The sequence below is a fragment of the Oxyura jamaicensis genome, chromosome 27, assembly GCF_011077185.1.
Source record: "Oxyura jamaicensis isolate SHBP4307 breed ruddy duck chromosome 27, BPBGC_Ojam_1.0, whole genome shotgun sequence".
Classification (NCBI taxonomy): domain Eukaryota; kingdom Metazoa; phylum Chordata; class Aves; order Anseriformes; family Anatidae; genus Oxyura; species Oxyura jamaicensis.
Window position 1 is genome coordinate 5,794,877 of NC_048919.1, and position 18,908 is coordinate 5,813,784.

The following is an 18,908-nucleotide window of genomic DNA, read 5'->3' on the forward strand; positions in this document are numbered from 1 at the left end:
TTCTCTCCGTAAGATACCAGCTATGATGTTGTGCAGGAATGTAACTTCTACAGGCTTTGTTTTTGCTCATCCTAATCCATCTTGGCAGACCACAAGGTCCTAAATATCAGCTTCTTTTTTCCAAGACCTGATCCCACAGCACAGATCCATCTTTCCCCTCTCTCCTCCAAGGACTGCTTCGGCTCTCACTGCCTGCTCATAACCTTGGCCAATATACATGGACCCTTTATATCAGAAGTAGAAAAGACTTCTGCCCGATCCCAGGTGCCAGAATTCTGTCAGGAGACTCAGGTTTACCAAAATGCACCAAAGGCATCTTCAGCTCTAGCTGAAGGCAGCGAGCATTTGTCTGATTCCTCATCTCATCCCTGGTGCTTAAACCTATCCAGCATTCTCATTTAGCTGCATATGGGACATGAGTGATGTTCTGGCTAGAGTTACAGCGGATCTTTCAAGTGATGAGAATCATTTCATCCTCTCTTCTGGGTTCAAACCTGCCTTCCCTTCCTGGGCTTGCAGGAATAGATTTATTTTTATTTTTCACAATAGCAAAATATCAGATACGTTTTTAAATGCCAGTACTCCCTTTAACTGAAAAACAAACAAAAAACTAGGGCCTTTTAAAGCTTTTAGTGTTTTCTTGATTAATTCAGCTCACTGGCATGTCTGTCTCTGATCCTTCATGACTGCTTTTTTATTTTTATTTTTTTTATTTTTTAAAACAACAACCCCAAAACAACCAACACAAAACAAACAAAACACAAAAACACACAAACAAACAAAACCACCCAAAACTGGGAACCACAAAATATAGGAACTATGGACTTCTACATGTCCCACTCTCCATCTATTTCTTTTTTTCTTGAATGCTTAGTTTACACCAGGAACAGGGAGCTACAGCACAGTAACTAGTGTAGCAAAAAGCCCATGTAACATCAGTGCATGACAGATTTATTTGGACCGCAAAGCTGTCTCTAGAGAAAAATCCAATGACTGCACCTTTTACCACTGTGCAATGGTGCACTGTCATTGCTTCAAATATGTGGAGAGGTGATCTGTACTTGCTATAGCATCAAAACCTACATGTATCTTGTCCTTTTAGTTCTTTACCTTGTGGCAGCTATTTTAATATTAAACATACTTACTCCATCTTTAAGCAAAGACAGAGCCAGAACTAAACAGCTGGAGAGACTAGAGCAGTAGAGATACAGGAAAGGAGAAGAAATAATCAGTCCTGATAAATCCCAAGTATATACCAGCAGGACAAGAAATTAGACAACACAGTCAACGGCAAGGCACCTGCCCAAGTGGCTGGTTCACTAGCATGAAATTATTTCCATCTTGTGCCTTTGCTACTCTCCTAACATCACCTTTCCAGCAGCCCAGCGGTACTGATGCCCTTGCACAGGCGGTGGTGTATGGTTCAAGGTTTAAGATAGTGAAATGACCTAAACTTGTGACCCACAACAGAAACTGTTGCTGCAGACTTACCCACCTCCTGGGATAAACTTGTTTTGGGTTTGAGGAATTACACAAAAATGAAATGGTATTAGTGGCTGAGCCTTTCACTACCTCCTGGACTTCAGGGACTTTCAGAAAGTGAAAGGGTGAAGAGCAGTGAGTGCTGCAGTGCCCTCCTTTCTTCAGGGGATTTAAATGGTGACACAAAATTAAAGGACCCCCAAATTTGTACTCATGTAGCATAAATCTGACATAAATGTATTTCTTTCAGACTGGAGGAAATTTGATACAAATGCCTACAGTTACTGAGAGGAAAATGTTTAATCTGTCCTTTACAAATACTGTGAATGTTTGGAGGGGGGTTCAAAAGATCAGCTCCTTCTTGAAATAAGGTCAGGGGGAGTTCAGCAATGGCAGGATTCATCCCCCACAATGCTTTCTGAACTATGTGAGTTTTGTTTATCATTATACCAAGACAAAAACTTCCCTTCACTGTTCTAGCCATCAGTAGGAGAAATGTCTGCTCCAGCTATCTGTCTAACTGCTCACAATGATTTTGAGGAAGAAAAAAACAAATTGACATGTTAGAGAGGTCTGCTATAAAGAAGAGGTGGTATATTCAAAAGTAAAATTAAGGAGGGAAATAAAAAATTAAAGGGATTATTTGAACAGAAAAATTTCAGGGTTCATTCCAATAAGCATTTTCCTTACATTTAGAGTTTACTACTTAGCCAAAAAAAGGACTGTAAAATCAAAACTGAACCAAATCAGTTCCGTTATGGAGAAAAAATACCTATGCAAAGCAAGGTTGTTTTGTTTAAGTTTGAACAATTCTCTGAATGTTTGCAAGACCCAATGGAAAATTTAGGTTGCTGAGAGAGATGAGCACCCTGCCCTGAAGTGAACACAGAGGTAGCTAACAAACAGATGTAGAGAGGAGAAGAAAATAGGTATTTTGTTGTGGTTTTCTTTTTTGTTTTAAAGGGACTCCATCTTTCAGTACCAGAACAAAAGGATTTTTCAGAATGTGAGTTGATTTTTTGGAGCCTGAGTTTATTGCAGCATTTGCTTTGTTTTTAACTGAAGCACTAAAATGTTTAGGGAATATCCAGATCTTCAAACAAGTTGCAGGCTTAACCTATTGCATCTTCAGCACCGTTTCTTTTGAACCTCCCATCTGAATAGCCCTTCCAGAGAAGAGAGGGTGTTTCTCATTGCTCAGCACCTTCCTTGGGGCTGAGGATGCTCTTCTGCTCCTGAGCTTTAGCAAAACAACATTTGAATGTCAAGATTGTGTTTCAAATGCAGAGAGAATCAGATTATTAATAATCTACTTCAAACCTTTATTTTGTTTTAAATCAAACTAATAGTTTCATAATAAGTTTTATTCTTATTTAATTTTTCCACTCAAGGTTTAATCAACTGGATCAACTAGATCTTCTTAGATATGAGCTGCTTTTTCCAGTGAAGAATGTTTCCACATAGCAAAAACTGAACAGAAGTTGGTTTAAACTGTGATTCCACTTAAGTAAAAGGAAATATTTCCAACTGCAACCCTCACACTTCTTATTCTGTTGAATTCTCACATACATTTTATGGACAGGCTTGTTCTATATTCAGATTATTTCTGTTAGCTGAGGTTCGTCTGAAACAGATTATATGAAAATAAAATTATTTTTTCCCCTCTGTGACCTATGTGTTTTACTAAAAACTTTCAACCCATAAGTATTTCATAGTAACTAATACATACTTTCAAACTTTTGAAAATGAAGATTTTTCAGTTTCCAGGGTTTCCAAGTATATCTTTAATGTTGTCCAAATTAAACATTAGTGATATCACCAGAGATTAAAAACAAAACCAAACCAAACCAAACAACAAAATAACAACAACATTTTTAAAAAACAAATAACTGGAAGAAAAAATAGCAATATATTCTGTTCTATTTTACCACTAATCTGTCATAAAGATTATTTTTATTTTAAATATTTTATGTCTCAGATCAACAACAAAACCTCACCAGACTGCAGTAATTACACCCTTGCATTTGATACTCACATTTCATTGAAATCTTAGATGTATTATTTACCATCCAGTTTTAACCTTGTACCTTAAAAAAAATCGCAAAACTCCAAAGTGGCAACAGGGATTATTTGGATTTACAGATAAATTGTAAAAATTGATTAAGAACATTTCTGCATGACTCAAAGATTTAAATCTTAAAGCAAACAACAAGAAAACAAAACCAAAACAATACCCCAAATCCAACAACTTTTGTTGATACAGAGTGTGGCTATACACATTTGAAAATGCTTGTAAATTTGCACAAAGGATTCAAGTACTGTGAGTGATTTTTACAACTGCAAGAAAATCCTGGGGGAGGAAAAAGGCCACACATGCTTTTAGAAGTGACTGTGCCTGGGTGAAAACTTGCTCAGCTCTTCCCTAGCTTCAGATATCCCACTGGATTTTTGTTGCAGTTCCTGGTAGCATTTAAATCTGCAAGAGAATAAAGGTTTCCCTTTGGAGATGATTTTGCAGAGCTTGTTTTACCCTATCTCAGCTGGGGCAGGGGTGAATGCAGTTTGGGTCCCCCATCTCCTGCCCAGGGATGAATGCAGCTCCATTACCCCCCAGCAGATCAATGATTTAGTCTCTGCTGTTTGCATTCTCTAAATACCTTGCATCTGGAATCCTCTACCGAGGGGAAGGAGTTTGACTGATAGCCTTCTTTTTTCAAATCTAAATTGAAGACTTCCTTCTTTGTTTGGATTTTTTTTTTAAATTGGTTTCTTTCATTTCATTATTTGAAGGATTATGTTACATGGGGAAGGTTCTCTGTAAACCAGTAAAAGCAACAACAAAAGTATTCTGGTCAAGATTAGAAATAGATCTGAAGCAGATAGTGGATCATTTATTTTAGCTGTATTTGTGTGTGATGTAACTGTGGAAGAAAGTGAATATTCCAGTTTTCAGTCAGTCATGGCTTGAAGTACAGTTTCTAAACTGCATTAAATTTACTTTCAAATTTCATTTATTTATTCTTTTCATCTGTGAATTTTGAGCATGGATTATTCATTGGTAGCTTCAGAAGCATGCACATGGACACAGCAGTCATTCTCCAAAAACTCCTCTGGCGAGTTTGGTTTGGTACTTCCAGGAAAGCCAAGTAACGCAGCTGGAAGTATGGGAACCAAATTTCCCCTGGGGAGCAGCACCTATGTGTTTTTAAAGCAAAAATCCCAGTATAGTAGAATGGATCAGATACAGAAGGGAAAGCTAAGGATTCTTTGCTTTAAATTACTATTTCCTAGTTTTGTTATTATTCATTTTATTGAGTTTTCTAAGTGGCTGTAGCACAGAGCACATAGAAACGTCCTTGGGTATGTGCATCTATTTTTTAAGGTTTACCTAACTTCTGATTCTTGAATAATACCAAATGTATTTACTAACAAATTCTCCACGTGGCTATTCCCTAGCACTGCCGTGCTAAAAAGAGATGCTTAGAAATATAAAGCAGCACAGCACATCTGCGTACTGAGAGAACAACCAAAGAACCCGGGCGTGCTGCTAGTGCCGGTCCCCCCCGCCCCCCGCCGCGGCCTGGCCCCTCCGCGCGGCCACCCCGAAAGGCGGCGGGGGCGGGCGCGGGCGCGGTGTCCGCCGCGTGCCCGCGCAGAAGGCGCGGAGCTGCCCGAGATAAGAGCGCCCGGAAAGCCCTGAGCCGAGCGTTTCTATCGATACCCCAAAACCTCGTGCGCTCGGAAATCATTTTTCTGTGTTTGTTGTTTCTTTATCGGGGGGACGGGGAGAGCGGGACCTTCGGCCCGGCGGGCAAGGCAGGCAGGAGCGCGTCCTGCTCGGGAGCGCTGCATTTAATTGCAGGCGCGGAGGGGCCGGCCCGTGCCTCTACTTGCCGCGCGGCAGGAGGGAGGCACCCTCCCCGCCCGGCAGCATCCCGGGCAGAGCCCCCGGTGCACCGGGGGTCCCCCGCCCGCCCCGTCGGGGGAGGCAGGAAGGCGGCCGGGTGGGTGAATGGGGGAGGGGTGCGCGCTGCTATTTTAAACCCATCTCGAACCTAAATATAAAAGTATCCAGAAAAAGCAGGCGGGGAGTAAAAAAGGCAGGATCTCGGGGGGGGGGATGTGTGCTCCACATAGGTCACTTGGCCGACAGGGCGCGCCCCCCTCCCGGCCCGGCCTCGTCCCCGTCGGGGATCGGACGTTCTCCATCGTGGGGCCCTTTTGTGCCGGGAGGAGCCGCCCCCCCGAAGGCTTCCACAGGGTTGCACATGAAGGGCTTAAAACAATACCGGGGACAATAGCCCCCCCCCGGGGGGGCTCCCCTGTTCACCCGGCCGCGCCGGGCCGCCCCCGGGGGGCGGGAGGGCCATTCCTCCACAACCCCACTCCCCTGGCGCCAGGGGACCGCCCGGCCCCTTTGATGCCGAAGTTTTTTACACCCAGAAAAATCCCATTGAGGCACCGGAGAAGGCGTGGGGGAGGGGCGCGGTGGGGGAGGGGCGAGGTGGGGGCGGGGGGCTGTAGCAGATGGTAAAGTGCCTCCGACGGGACGGGCGGAGTTGGAGGGGGGACAAGGGGTGGATGCGCTCCTCATTCCTAAGGGTGTGTGTGTGTGGAGGTAAATAGCGTAGTATTTAAATTAAAATAAATAATTAAGTGGAGACTGCCCCCTCCCCCCCGGCCCCTCCCCCCGGGGGCCGGGCCCTCCCGCATCACCACGTGGCTTCCTCCAGCAAACATTTTCACTCATTTTCCAGGTCGGTTTTATTTAGAGGCGGTGCCCGGCTGCCGAGAGGCGTCCGGTGACACTGTAGTGCCACTCCATCGACTTGGGGGCCCCCAGAGCCGGCGCCACCGCCTCTCTGCCCTCCGCCACCGCCCGCCGGAGCCGCCCGCCCCGCCGCACCCTTCCCTAGGATCCCCCCAACAGTCGCCGCACACCTCTCCAAAAGACAAATTCATCAAACCAACAAATCAAACCAAACAAAAACAAAAGGGGGCTTAAAAAAAAAAAAAAAAAAAAAAAAAAAAAAAAAAAAAAGGAATCACCAAGCCCCCGCCCCTGCTGTGGGGTGGCAGAGCGCGGCCGGAGTCCGACGGTGCGGACGCACGGTGGAGCCCCCCCGGCAGCCGCGCTCCGAGCCCCGGCACGCCGCCGCCCGCCTGCCGTCCCCCGCCGCCGCCCCGCCGGCAGCCACCATGAACAAGCTGTACATAGGGAACCTAAACGAGAACGTGACTCCGGCCGACTTGGAGAAAGTCTTCAACGACCACAAAATTTCCTTCAGCGGGCAGTTTCTGGTCAAGTCCGGCTATGCCTTTGTGGACTGCCCCGACGAGCAGTGGGCCATGAAAGCTATCGAAACTTTTTCGGGTAAGCGCCTTTCTCTGGCCCTCTTTCACCTCTCCGCTTTCACCTCCCCGGCGAACTGCGGACACCCGCGGGGCTCAGCCCCCCGCCTGGGCCTCGCTCCCTGCACAACGGGGAGTGGGGGGGCCTCGAGCCCTCGCGCCCCGTCGGGGCTTGCGGCGCGGCGGGGGCAGACCCCGCTTTCTCTCCCAAGCGCTAGCGACGAGCGGTGGGGGTGCGGAGCGGGGCCCCCCGCAGCTTCCTGCCCCGTGCCGGCCCCCCGTCTCTGGGGGCACCCCCTGGGGCTGGCGGGGGCAGCGCGGCGCCTGCCCCGGCGGGGCTCGGCGTGGGGGTCCCGTCGCGACACGGGCGGTGGGCTGGGACTTTGGCCATTTTGATTTGAAACTGGGTTTCCTGGGGCATGTGATGTGTGGAGTAGCGCGAAGGTCGCCATGCTGCTCGCAGACAGAAAAAAGCTACCCGGGAAACAGATAATTTCTAAAATTTTTGAATGTTCCCCCATGTCCAGGGCTCCTCCTGCTAGGCTCTTCCCATCTCTGCTCCCCTCTTCCCCTCCCTCCCCCAAAATAAATAAATAAACGAACAGCAAAGAAAACCACCCCATTTTCAAAGAGAAATCCATTTCTGCCGTAGAGTTAACATTTCTAGCCTTTAAATGGGGATGAAGATTTCTGCCTAGAGGAGTTTTGGAGGGATCGAACATACGGAATTAAATACAGACGAAGATTTTTTTCTCAAAATACTATTCTTCATTTTCTTTTGGTCAAAGCAGACCAGTATGAACTACAGAATTAAAAATTCCTAAGGAACATTGTCCAGACAGCTAACTCACCACTCCCTCCCACTGCTTTCCATTTGAAGCCAGTCTTGTATTTAATAAAATGCACTTGTGAAGAAATCAGAAAATGTATTTTTGTGTGCGTTGTAGTAATTCGAATTAAATCGAAAGTTTCACATGATAGAATGTTATCCAAAGCTTTCTGACCCATCCACCCAGATTATAAAAACCAGACACATTTTGTTTTTAGGGAAAGTGGAGCTTCATGGAAAACAGCTAGAGATTGAACATTCAGTACCTAAAAAGCAAAGGTAATACAGTGTTTTATTTATTTATTTATTTTTTTCTGTTGGGGGAAAAAAAAATCATACGATAAAGGAGGCAAAAAGTTATATCCAAATATGTGCATGTGAAATTAGGTACAGTAGAGATTTTACTTTAGATATGTCCCCAGTGAGATAAGAGACAGTTTTGATGATGAGCATTTGTTTTCTTATCTTTATCTTTTTTTAAAGAAAACTGTCTTTGTGATTAAGCTTTTTTATTTGTTTGTTTTAAAAAATGGTTAAACAATTATCTAGCAATTCACTCAAGGTAATGAGTGGCTGAGATGTTTTGGGTTGGGATTTTCAAATCTGTGGCACTGGAAGAATTTCCCAGCATTGCTCTTATCCTCCTCTGCAAAATGGGTGATTTTTTTTGTTTTCTAACAGAATTGTAAAGGTTTTGTTTGATTGTTTTTGTTTGTTTGTTTGTTTTAAAGCAAAATTTGCTGGGATTGATGGTGAAGACTTGAAAAGAAAAAAATATGGGGTTTATTGCTCTTTGCCATGTTGAGGAGGGATTTAAACCCTGGCAAGTGCACGGTGCTGGCCTTAGCTTTTGTCTACCGTCAACTTTTCTTTTCGGGGCTGGAGCTGCATTTCTTCATGTTCTTGGTCTACCTGTGAAACGGCTTCATGGGCCACTAGCCTTGCCTAGTCCAGCCTCTCCATGTTCTTGGCCCTTTGTTGCGTGCTCGGCTCATGTGCAGGATGCCAAGCCCTAGAGCAGCTCTGAAGAGCTCAGAAACTGAGCTGCTGAGTGCTGGGGGTGCTCAGAGTTTGTTTTTGCAGGGGCCACTCCATGGAGATGCTGCACCCATCTCTGCTGGGCAAGTTCATCCCAAACCACAGTAGTCCACGTTGGACCACGCAGCCCGATTCGCCCATGTGATGAGGCGGCTGCTTCAACGCCTGGGCACAGAAGGAGGTGGAAGAGCAAACTCTTCCTCCTGAAACTTATGGGGCTCCCTCACCACTGAGAAACCCATCTTGGGACTCCATTTTGGGGCCCTGACCCCCTCAAGGGGCTTTGAAACTGTGCACTGATTCCTTCCTTGGAGGGGCTCCTCTGCCCCCTCAGTGGGACCATGAGTCCTGGAGGGCTGACCCCAAAGGCAAAAAACCATTTAACAATTTCCTGTCCAAGGTTTTTTTGCAGCAAGACCCATTTCGTGGAAGGATGGTCGATATTGCTCGTTACAGCACTCAGAGACTTGCTGTGGCTTAAATATCAATGAATGCAGGGGTGTTATTGGAAAGCCAATTACCCTATGAAGGGTAACATAATGACACTCAAAAAAAAAAGGGGGGGGGGCCCACAGAGGGTTGCTTTTTTTTTTCCTTTTTTTTTTTAAAAAAAAAAAAATATATTTTCTTTTTTCCCTGTCTTAGTCCTGCTGGATAATCAATAGGTTGTGGGGAGTGGAGCAGATTTCAGGGTATTTCCCAGCTCCCTTCTTCCCCCTCTGACTTTTCCTAAGAGCACTCCAGGAGAAATTCAATGGAAATGTAAATATTTCTTTGGTGACTGTAATTCAAAGAAATACTGGTTGAAACTTTACAATAGGTGGAAGCAAACGGAAGGTTAGTTAGCGCAGTTTAATGAGAACCAGGAGAAATACAATTCATTGTATTTCGTTGCTATATCCCCGGGGTGGGGGGTGAGAGAGTGGCTTTTAATTTTAGCCCCATAGCCCCTGTCTGTTGCCTTTAAAGATACAGGAGACATTTTTTTATGTTGACTTTCCTCATGTGCTTTGCTTGAAATAATTTCACTTGCCAAGATTTGGTTGTTCCTTGCTCGGTGATAGCCTGATGCAGTGGAGCAGTTGCTACAGTTACTTTGTCTTAGTTTTGGGAGGCAAGTTTGTATTTCTGGGTCAGCAAAGGCAACTTTGGCAGCAGCTTCTAGACTTCGCTGGTTGTTTGCCCCCAACTTCGGTGGTGTGTGATGTTATGGCGTATTTTGCTATCCTCCCCCCTCTGCTCCTCATTCTGGATGAAGGCTGAAATGATGGGATGGACTGCCTCTGTTTTGAAGCTGGTGGCTTCCCCCCCTCCCCCCCCCCCCCTTTTTTCCCCCCCTTTTTTTAAGACTGGATTTTCCAGTTTAAAGGCACATACGATATGGTTAATTAAGTATGAGCAGTGAGGACAAAATCAGATGGTTTTGGTGTGATCTGAAAAACTGCCCCCATCCCCCAACCTGATATTATTTTTTCGAGTGTAAAAATGTAGGAAAACAAGTCATGATCTATGGTATGATTCCCAGATAATTTATAAAAGAAAAGCTTGTCTTTGTGGTTGTTTCTTTTATTTGAAACTGCAAATGCAAACGTTCAGGAAAACTGATTTGGGTGCTTTTAGAAATTAACGTGTTCAATGAAATTACATATTGAAGGAAATCTTTCTTGCTGGTGTATTTCCTTCATTAAATTCTCTCCCATCCTTAACTGTATCGCAGAAATTATTTCAAAAATAGAGTATTTGTTAATATGGCATTAGAAAGAGCTGCTCCAAAACTCACAGAAGAGTAAACTGATTTATAGCTGTTTAATTACAGTAAATTCTTCAAATAACACTTAGAGCTGCAAATTATCCTAATGATCATAGGAAACCATTTTGAAGAAATACTTTAAAAGTATTACTGTAAAGGAGAGCCATTGATGATAAACATAACATTTGATTAAAACCCCTCAATTAAAAACATTGTTTAGACTTATTTTAAGTATCTTGTTGTTTTGGAGTTATTTTTCTGTAACTTTGCTGATGGAAAAACTTGGGGAAACCTAAGAATATATATATATATATATATATATATATATATATATATTTAACCTGAAAATTTCTATATGCTTTATGCCTCAGAAGGTTAAAAAATAAGAAGTTTTAAGGGGGAAAAATCTCAATTTTCCAGCTCAAGATTAAAGATCAGTTTGGGGGGTTGGAGCTCCAAAACTGAAAAGACCTCAGTAGATAGCATTAGAACGAATGAATGAAGGAAGGAAGGAGGAGGGGCAAGGGGGGAAAAAAGTGAATCCATCAAGCAGACATTCCAAATATGAGGAATGTGGAAGTGAGTCGACCAGAGAGAATGAAACCAAGTAATTGGGGGAAAGAGGGAGTTTGGTTGATAACAGCCAGTAGACTTAAAACTCTAAGTTTTTGTGCAAGGTATTTTTATGTAGAGGTCATTCATAAACAACTCTTATTTAGAAGGGTCAGTGAGTTCCTGAGTAGAGGTGGAAATTATTAAATGTTTTTAATGATATGAAGATACAGTGTAGCACGTGGAATTGGATGGAGAAATTTAAAAATTGCCGTTTTTTAAGTCTTTGTTTAAAATAATGTTTTTGCACTGGATAAATACTTTGTGCATAATCATACAATAAATTATTTGTAATGAAATATTTTAAAACTTGATAACAGCTACTATGTTTTCGTTGTATATATTAATCAGAAAATGTGCCTTTTTCCCTCAAATCATTTGGATTCTGTGGACAAAATGAACTGAAGAAAGGTTGGTAGTTTTTTCATGTAAAATAAAGACTGTTTGAATACTGAGACAAAAAAAAATCCCCTTAGTCCATTTCTAAGGGCATTCTTTTCCCCTTAGAACAGGTCTGCTTTACAAGTTATAGCATCGTTACAAAATTAGCAATACCCTTGTACACAGCAGTATTTGAAAACTGAAACACAGGATGAATGCTTTTTTCTAAGGATGTTTAATGTGATTTGGTTTGCTACTACTTTTCTTGATTACCAAAAAGGGTAATAATATTGAGTTTCTCTATTTACTTTTAGTGCCCATCTTTGAGCTGAACTCTGCAATACTGAATTTACACTGCTCAGAACTGTGATCATTTTGAAATTAATATATTTTAATATTTTCCAGCTATAAAAAATAGAAATAATTTGTCATTCAATGATGGATTAATAATTTGTGAGCAAATTTCATCAATTTGGTTTAAAACTGGGATAATTTGACTAATTTTAACAACTTGGGAGAATGACTATATTTAACAATTTGCAGTCTGAAGTTAAAGAAATGCCTTCCTGTTTTCCAAGTTGGAGCAGTAACTAGGAAATAAGCACAAGAAACTGCAATTTAACCATTAATTTTGTAGCCTCAAGTTTTGAACCAATAGAAAATTGATTTTGTCCTGCTCAGATGCCTCTTTAAGTGTTTGATTTTTAAATTTAGAAGAAAATAGTTAATTTGGTGGCAAAAATAAATTCACTGCATTGGTAGCAATTGCTAGGGTTCAATCTGCTTCTCCAATTTAATCTGCTTCTGTCTTTGTCTTTTAGGTTAAAAAACAAGCAAACAAACCACAGAGATATGGATAAGGGAAGTGGGGTTAAAGTACTCACTTTGAAAATTGAGACCTTTCATAATTAAAAATGTAGATCTCTTCCCCCTCCCCCAACCCAAGCCCCTAGAAATGTTAATGTTTTTCAGAATTACCAGTAGAGTTTGGGAGAGTTCAGGAGGCTCAAGAGGCTGCTCAGGATAGCACAAGGTTAGCCCAGAAGTATGAAACGCCAGTCTGGGGCAGGAGGAAATGTCTCCAGCCCCTTTTCCTTCTGGAGATGGCATTACTGACTTGAGCACATGCCTTTCCTCTTGTTTCCAAATCTGCTGAATATAGCACATTTGGTATTTCTGCCTACTTCAATGCAGCCAGAAAGGATTTTTCCTGCTTCTCTTACTGATGCTACTGGTTTCCAACTTTCATGGCAGCTATAATACTCCAGAAATAGGGCCATACCTGTATGGCACAGGCAGAAGTGGGATCTTAAAGCAACTGCACAGAGAAGCACCTTGGGGATGCCAGTGTCTCCACCTTCCCCAAAAGTGAGGAGGACAGCAGATGAGCAGGAGGAAGCACAAATAATTCAGGGGACATAGAAATGGAGGTTGCAGGTTTATTTTGAGGAAATAGCATTTTCTAGAAGTTGCAGAGATGTTTCTGGGGTTTTGATTCACCAGAGAGAAAACTTTCAAAAGTTTTAGGTCAAAACTCCAATTTTCAGCATGCCTGAAGGCATTTAATAGGAGCTCACACCTTCGCTTCAGCTAAATCGACAAATCCTGAGCAGTGTTAATGCATGCAGCCAGCTGCATCTTTCAGTTTGTCTGAGGGGTTTCCCGGACACCAAACAAACTGAGCTCAAATAAGGGGTGGGGAGGAACAGTAGAATTATGAGTGCAAGATCTGTCCATCCTCCTCACTGCAAGGTTTATCACCATCTGATGGTGCTGAGCCTTTTTGCACCTTTAAATTCTTACTGTGCCCAGTGTGAAGTATTCAAATGTTGTGGAAGAATCCTTCACTGAATACCTGCAGGTATTTAAGAATGCACTTGTTCAGGGAAGGAAAACAACTACAACAATATGCAGAAAAACAACTAGCATGGGAGAAAAATGCCTCAGAGATGGGGGTAATGTCCTGCAGCATTCTGCCTCTGCTTGGGATTGCTTTTACCTGCTCCACAACGTGTTGCAGAGGCAGTTGTGGGATAGTCTGCTCAGTGGGAAAGTTTTTCACTTTTTTTTAATAAGTTAGAAGCCCAGACCTGGGTCAGGGGTATGTTTCTCTCCTCTCCAGTAACCTGTATGTTGTTTTATCCTGACTGCATTCCCAGGTCAACTGGTCATTACCAGCACATGTGAATTCAGTTCAGCAACCTTTGCTGGACTTTACCTGACAATTGCTAGCTTATTCTAGATGTTGTGGGGTTGGGAGAAATTACAGAGGCCTCCTCTTTTCTTTGTTTCTGTAAGTGGTGCTGTGGGTGTGCATACGCCTCTCTTCTCTGTTGCATGTTTTCTGTGATGTGCAAGCCATTCTGCCTGAGCAGCTTTGAAACCTGTTTACCTGCAGATGGGATGGCTGGGGGAAACACTGAGGTTGGCCTGGGATACCTCCTGGGTCCCTTCCCACCCGTCGTGCTGTGAACCTAGTGAAGATGTCTCAGACCAAAGTGGGCTGGAGGTTTTATACTGCTTGTGTATTGGTAATGTCCCTGGGAAACTGAAGTGCTTCTCTGTTGGAAAGTTAGTGTCAGGTGTTGTTTTAAGCTGTTTTTCTTAAAACCAGAGTGTGTATTCTTCTGATTGAATAGCCTACTGAACAGGAGTGGAAACCAATTTGCCATCTTTTTTATGTCCAGTGTCCATAGCACACTCTTGAAGATTCTGGAGAGGTCTTCACAATCCTAAGTATAAGGATTAAAAAGAAAAAGCATGCTTTAATTGAAATCTGCTCAGTTTTCTCTTCTGGACAGAGGCAGCAATGAATGGGGCTTTCTGCAAAGGGTCTCGAAAGGGTTGCAGCCCTCTTCTGGCTTGATGCCACCATGCTGGCTCCTGCCAGCTCTTCCTGTAGGGGACACTGCATAATCTTTCCACATTTCCTGGGGTTTGGCTTCATTCTGAATGTTGTGTGTGACACTGACATGCCATTGGCTTGTGGATAGGAGGCTTTGAAGAGCTTATGGTCTCTGTGGGTGGGTGCTGGCTCTCAGGAGCTACAGGTTCTGTGCAGGAGCAGTTTCTGGAGCGGGATTCTACCAGACTGCATTTCTGTAGTACTGTGGCTTCAAGGTGCCTGGGGTTATCCCAGTGGTCTGTGTGTGCTGTGGAGGGCTTCTGTGCTACTTGTGGTGCTTTTGGGAAACTATCGGCTATCATTCACCCTTCCCTGAGCTATTGCCTCTGGTCAAGCCTTCTACAGGCCCTGCACTCTAGCTGCTCCCCAACATGGCTAATAAACCTGAAGAGCAGAGGGCATTTAACTGATTCTTGCTCAAAGTGATAGGCCAGGACCTGGCAGAGCCTTGGCAGAGGGAGGCATTGTTGAGGACAGGGCAAGAGCAGTCAGGAGGGCACTGTCAGGGCAGCAGCACAAGCACAAATGCACCCCTAGCCTGCTCTGATGTGATGCCAAAGAGCAGGGGCGTGCAGCCTTCCCAGCAAAAAAAAAAAAAAAAAATCTGTCCATCTGTTCCTCTCAGAGGAGCCCTTGTGATCCATCAGGAAATGGGTCATTTGTTTTATTGTAACTGACACTTGGGAGCTCTGACTTGGGAGCTCTGACCTGAAGCTTCACACTTTTCTGGCTACATTAATTGTCTGGTCCTTATGCAGGAAAACAGTTTAAGGACATAAAATGTAATCCACCTGCATCTGCAGCAGAACTGGGTCCACACTTTTTCAAGAGTAATACACCACATTGAGTTTACTGTGCTATGAACACAGTATGCCTATAATAAAAGTAGCAGCAACCTCATGTACCGGGAACCACTCTGAGCTGAAAAGGCTCCATGCAGAGCACAGCAAGATGCAAATCCTGCACCATCCAGGGGGTACTGTGAAGTGTAAACAGCACTTGAGGTTACAGTGAAACTGATGTGCACAAAAAGGAGAAAGTTTGATTCTGATGCAGGTCCTGCAGCAGCTTCCTTTTACAAAGTAGAAAGTGTAGCTTTTAGGGGAGCAAACTCTCATACTGGAGTATAAAATGGGGGAATGAGGATCTTGAGCCAAATAAAAGGAGATGGGGAAAAAATATACTCAGAGCCAGATTTTCCAAGTTGTACTTAATCATCTAAATAAAAGCTATGTTTTCAGCACCTGATATGCTGAGTACTTTTGAAAAATCTGACTGGTGTGGTTTCTTCATATTTTATTATTGAGATTTTGATCCGCTAGCTCTGCCAGATGATGCCTGGGAGCTTTAAGCAGTGACTGTCCCACCAGGTCCTGTGTCTTCAGCCCCTGGTGCTGCCCCAAAGCATCTGAGGTGGGGGATGAATGCCATCCATGTAGGCTATCAAATCCAGAGAAGTTACTTGTCTCCCTGCTTTTGTGCTTGTAGCTGTGTTGAGAAGCATTGCATATAGTGCTTGTACTGAAAGACTTGTCAAACTGGGAATTTCAGTAGCATGGTTCCTTCTGGTGAATGTGCATTGAAAAGAAATATGGATTTGTAGATTAAATGTGAAATAAGGGACACTAAGTTGTTGCACAGGGAAGTGGGGATGATTTTCTCTTCTAGCTCTCATTTTTATCTGACATTTGTTAGCTGCAAAGCATTGCCTTTCCTTAAACTCTTTCATGAATCAAGGCTGTGGGATCAGATATTATGAATAAGTTGTATGCAGAGAACTACCTGCAGGTAAATGATATCTATATTGTAATATCACAAACAATAAGCAGCTTTTACCTGAGATGTTGGGAAACACTGTATCCTCAACAGGAAAGCTAATGGGGTAGGATGACCTCTGCTGTTCTGCCTTATATCCAGGACTGTCAATCTTATCCAAATTATTCCTTGTTTAATATTGGTCACGTCCAAGCAGGCTTGATCACCAGAGTGGGTAGTAGTTGTGTGTACATGCACTTACATAAATATATGTGAGAATGTATGTTTTCTTTGCTATGAAGACACTAGCTTATGTTGTGATCTCCTGTGGTTCAAGCCTCTGACATAAAAGTATATACAAATTGGTCAAATGAGCAAAGAATAAAAGAAATTTGTGATCTCCACTATAAGGAAGAAGATGCAGCTGCTATACTCTTTTTATGGAGTTGTTTGTTAGGGTGTAATTTCATGGAAAGCCATGAACCTCACATAAATTTTCTGCTTTTAGGCTCTTATTCACAAGTCTCCTAAGGACATACTTTTAAACAGGGAAGTCATCCTTTTGAAGTTAATGGGGCTGCCTCAATGTTAAAATGAGGCATATGCTGAATTTGAGCCGAATTATACAACTTTATATGAACTTTATATAGTCATTGTTTAGCATTCAGTTACAGCTGAACTAATAACAAATTTCTCTGACATCTGTAGCCTATTCTTGATTATGGCAAAGATGCAAAGTAGCTGTGAGTTTTTATATTTAATACTTTTTGTGGAGAGTGAATTTCTGCAATTTCTTTAAAACTATGGCTTGAATGAAGAGTTTGCATCAATGAGTTTTTATCTGTCCTGTGATTTTTTCTGTGCCTTACTGGTTGCACATGCCTGCATGCCTGGCATGAAATTTGCACAGTGCAAACTTTATATTTAGTTTCCCCAAAGTTGTTCATGTAACTTTGAAAGCTACTCTCTGCTGCTGTTTGTACCAGTATAACTTGGCTTGTGAATGAATGTTTATGGAAGGCAGACGAGAGAGGGCATGAACATGTCTGTGGGGAATTCACTTAGGAAAAAAATCCAGATCAGATATTCAGACAGCTTTGTGCTGGATTCCCCTAAGTGTGCAATTAATTTATTTGGTGTATGTGTCAGTTTGGCTTTTAATGTTGCCTATGCCAAAGTAGTACTGGTGGGCTTTAAATGTCTTTGCTTAGGCACCCCTGTAATAAGATGAATGGCAATCAAGTAGAAAACCTTTATTTTTGCTGTTTTCAGCTCCTGCTCTGTCCTACCCAAGCTTCAGATTTTTCCTTTTCTCCACTTAATCCTGACACTCTTGCTATAAAAACAAAAACAAACAAAAAACAACGGGACTAACAAATGTAAGATGGCTTTCCCAATCTGCAATGTTTATATTTCTTCTGCTGAAGAAATTCTTCCAGCTTTGGGAGAAGGAAGAAGCCGGAGAGGTTTAACCACCCTGTTGTTTAACCTTCTCCGAAACCATTTAGATACCTAAGGAGGAGCCACAGCAAGAAACCAGAACATGGCCACATCCACATTGACTCTGTGGGTGCCTCTGGCTTCTCTGTAAGTTTATTGGCATCTTTCCTCCTGCTCCCAAAGGGTGATTTTTGTGGGCTCTGCATGGGAAGTCTTATTTTTTAGTGAGAACCCTAGATCATGTTTTCTTGGAAAAGTTTTGCTTTGCTCTCACCTCCTTTCTGAAGAGGAAATACAAGAGAAAGGGAGTCTGGCTTCAACCAGATTTAGTGAAGAATTCTCCTGTTTAAAATTTATGTTGGAAATGCAGGAAAATAAGTCCCACTTGTACTTTTTCATATCAGTTTGTTTCTTCTTTTACATTCCCTTAGAAAGAACAGAAGCATTTTGATTTCACTTGTCAGTGGAAAAAACGTAACGCTTTTAACCCAGCTCATACTCAACCACAGTCTCGGTACCAAACCTGCTCTCACATTTCTCTGTCTTCCTTGCTTTTCTGATCCCTGTACACAGACTCAAGAAAGCTTGAAGGGGCTTTGGGAACTTCTCACAGGTCTGTCAAACTTCATGTCTGATTTGATGGGGGATGCGATGAGGGATGCTCACAGCTGTTTTGCCCTCTACAGGCTATTGGAGGTCTGAGAAAACAAACAAAACAAACACCACCTCATCAGTCAAACTGGGAGGACTGGCAGGCCTGAGTATGGCATCACAGGTTTTAACTTGAGTTTTGGTAAAAGATTCTCCACCCTTAAGTTCATAAGATAGTATAATCAGTGTTGTAACTTCTAGATTCTCACTAGACACCCTTGACAAGTTCACTTTGATCTTTGAGAGCTTGTCTGCATGCAGTCATTACACTAGTTTAACCTGATTTAGCTTGAAAACAGATTCAGTGCCACTGGCACAGAGCCATGCATGGAGACTCTTATTGATTTTTTTTGTTGCAGCTTTCTCTGACGAATCTGTACCTGCCAGCATGAGGGATACAGAGCTGTGCCCCCCTCAGGGAGTATGGTGAAGCAAAACATCAACTCTTTCTGCTGTACTGCCACAACCCTCAAACCTGCACACCCCTGTGCTGCCTTTTCTGCCGCCCTCATCTTCCTCGTGGCACAGACCTCCATCAGAAATATCCCCAAGTTCTCATGCTTCCTCTTTCTTTCTTGCATGGTACTGGTGTGTGCTTAAGCATCTGAAATTGTGAGGAGCCTGAACTTTTGCAGCTTCCCTTAGTTGCAAAAAAAAAAAAAAAAGCAAAAAAGCAAAAAAAAGCAAAAAAAAAAAAAAAAAAAAAAAAAAAA

At 42.8% G+C, this 18,908-nt stretch overlaps 1 protein-coding gene across 3 annotated transcripts in view; it reads left to right on the plus strand.

Annotated features, from left to right (window-relative positions):
- Window positions 1-6,082: 6,082 nt before the first annotated feature.
- Window positions 6,083-18,908, plus strand: part of IGF2BP1 (insulin like growth factor 2 mRNA binding protein 1) — a 35,571-nt gene continuing 22,745 nt past the window's right edge. Inside the window, exons 1-3 of one of the 3 annotated variants that reach the window (XM_035347884.1) lie at window positions 6,083-6,100; window positions 6,240-6,856; window positions 7,882-7,942. In XM_035347884.1, the coding sequence (XP_035203775.1) occupies window positions 6,682-6,856; window positions 7,882-7,942 (236 nt within the window). In that variant the 5' untranslated portion in view covers window positions 6,083-6,100; window positions 6,240-6,681. Of the gene's footprint in view, window positions 6,101-6,215; window positions 6,857-7,881; window positions 7,943-18,908 lie in introns of those variants that run through there. The other 2 variants (XM_035347882.1, XM_035347883.1) reach the window with 2 other exon arrangements.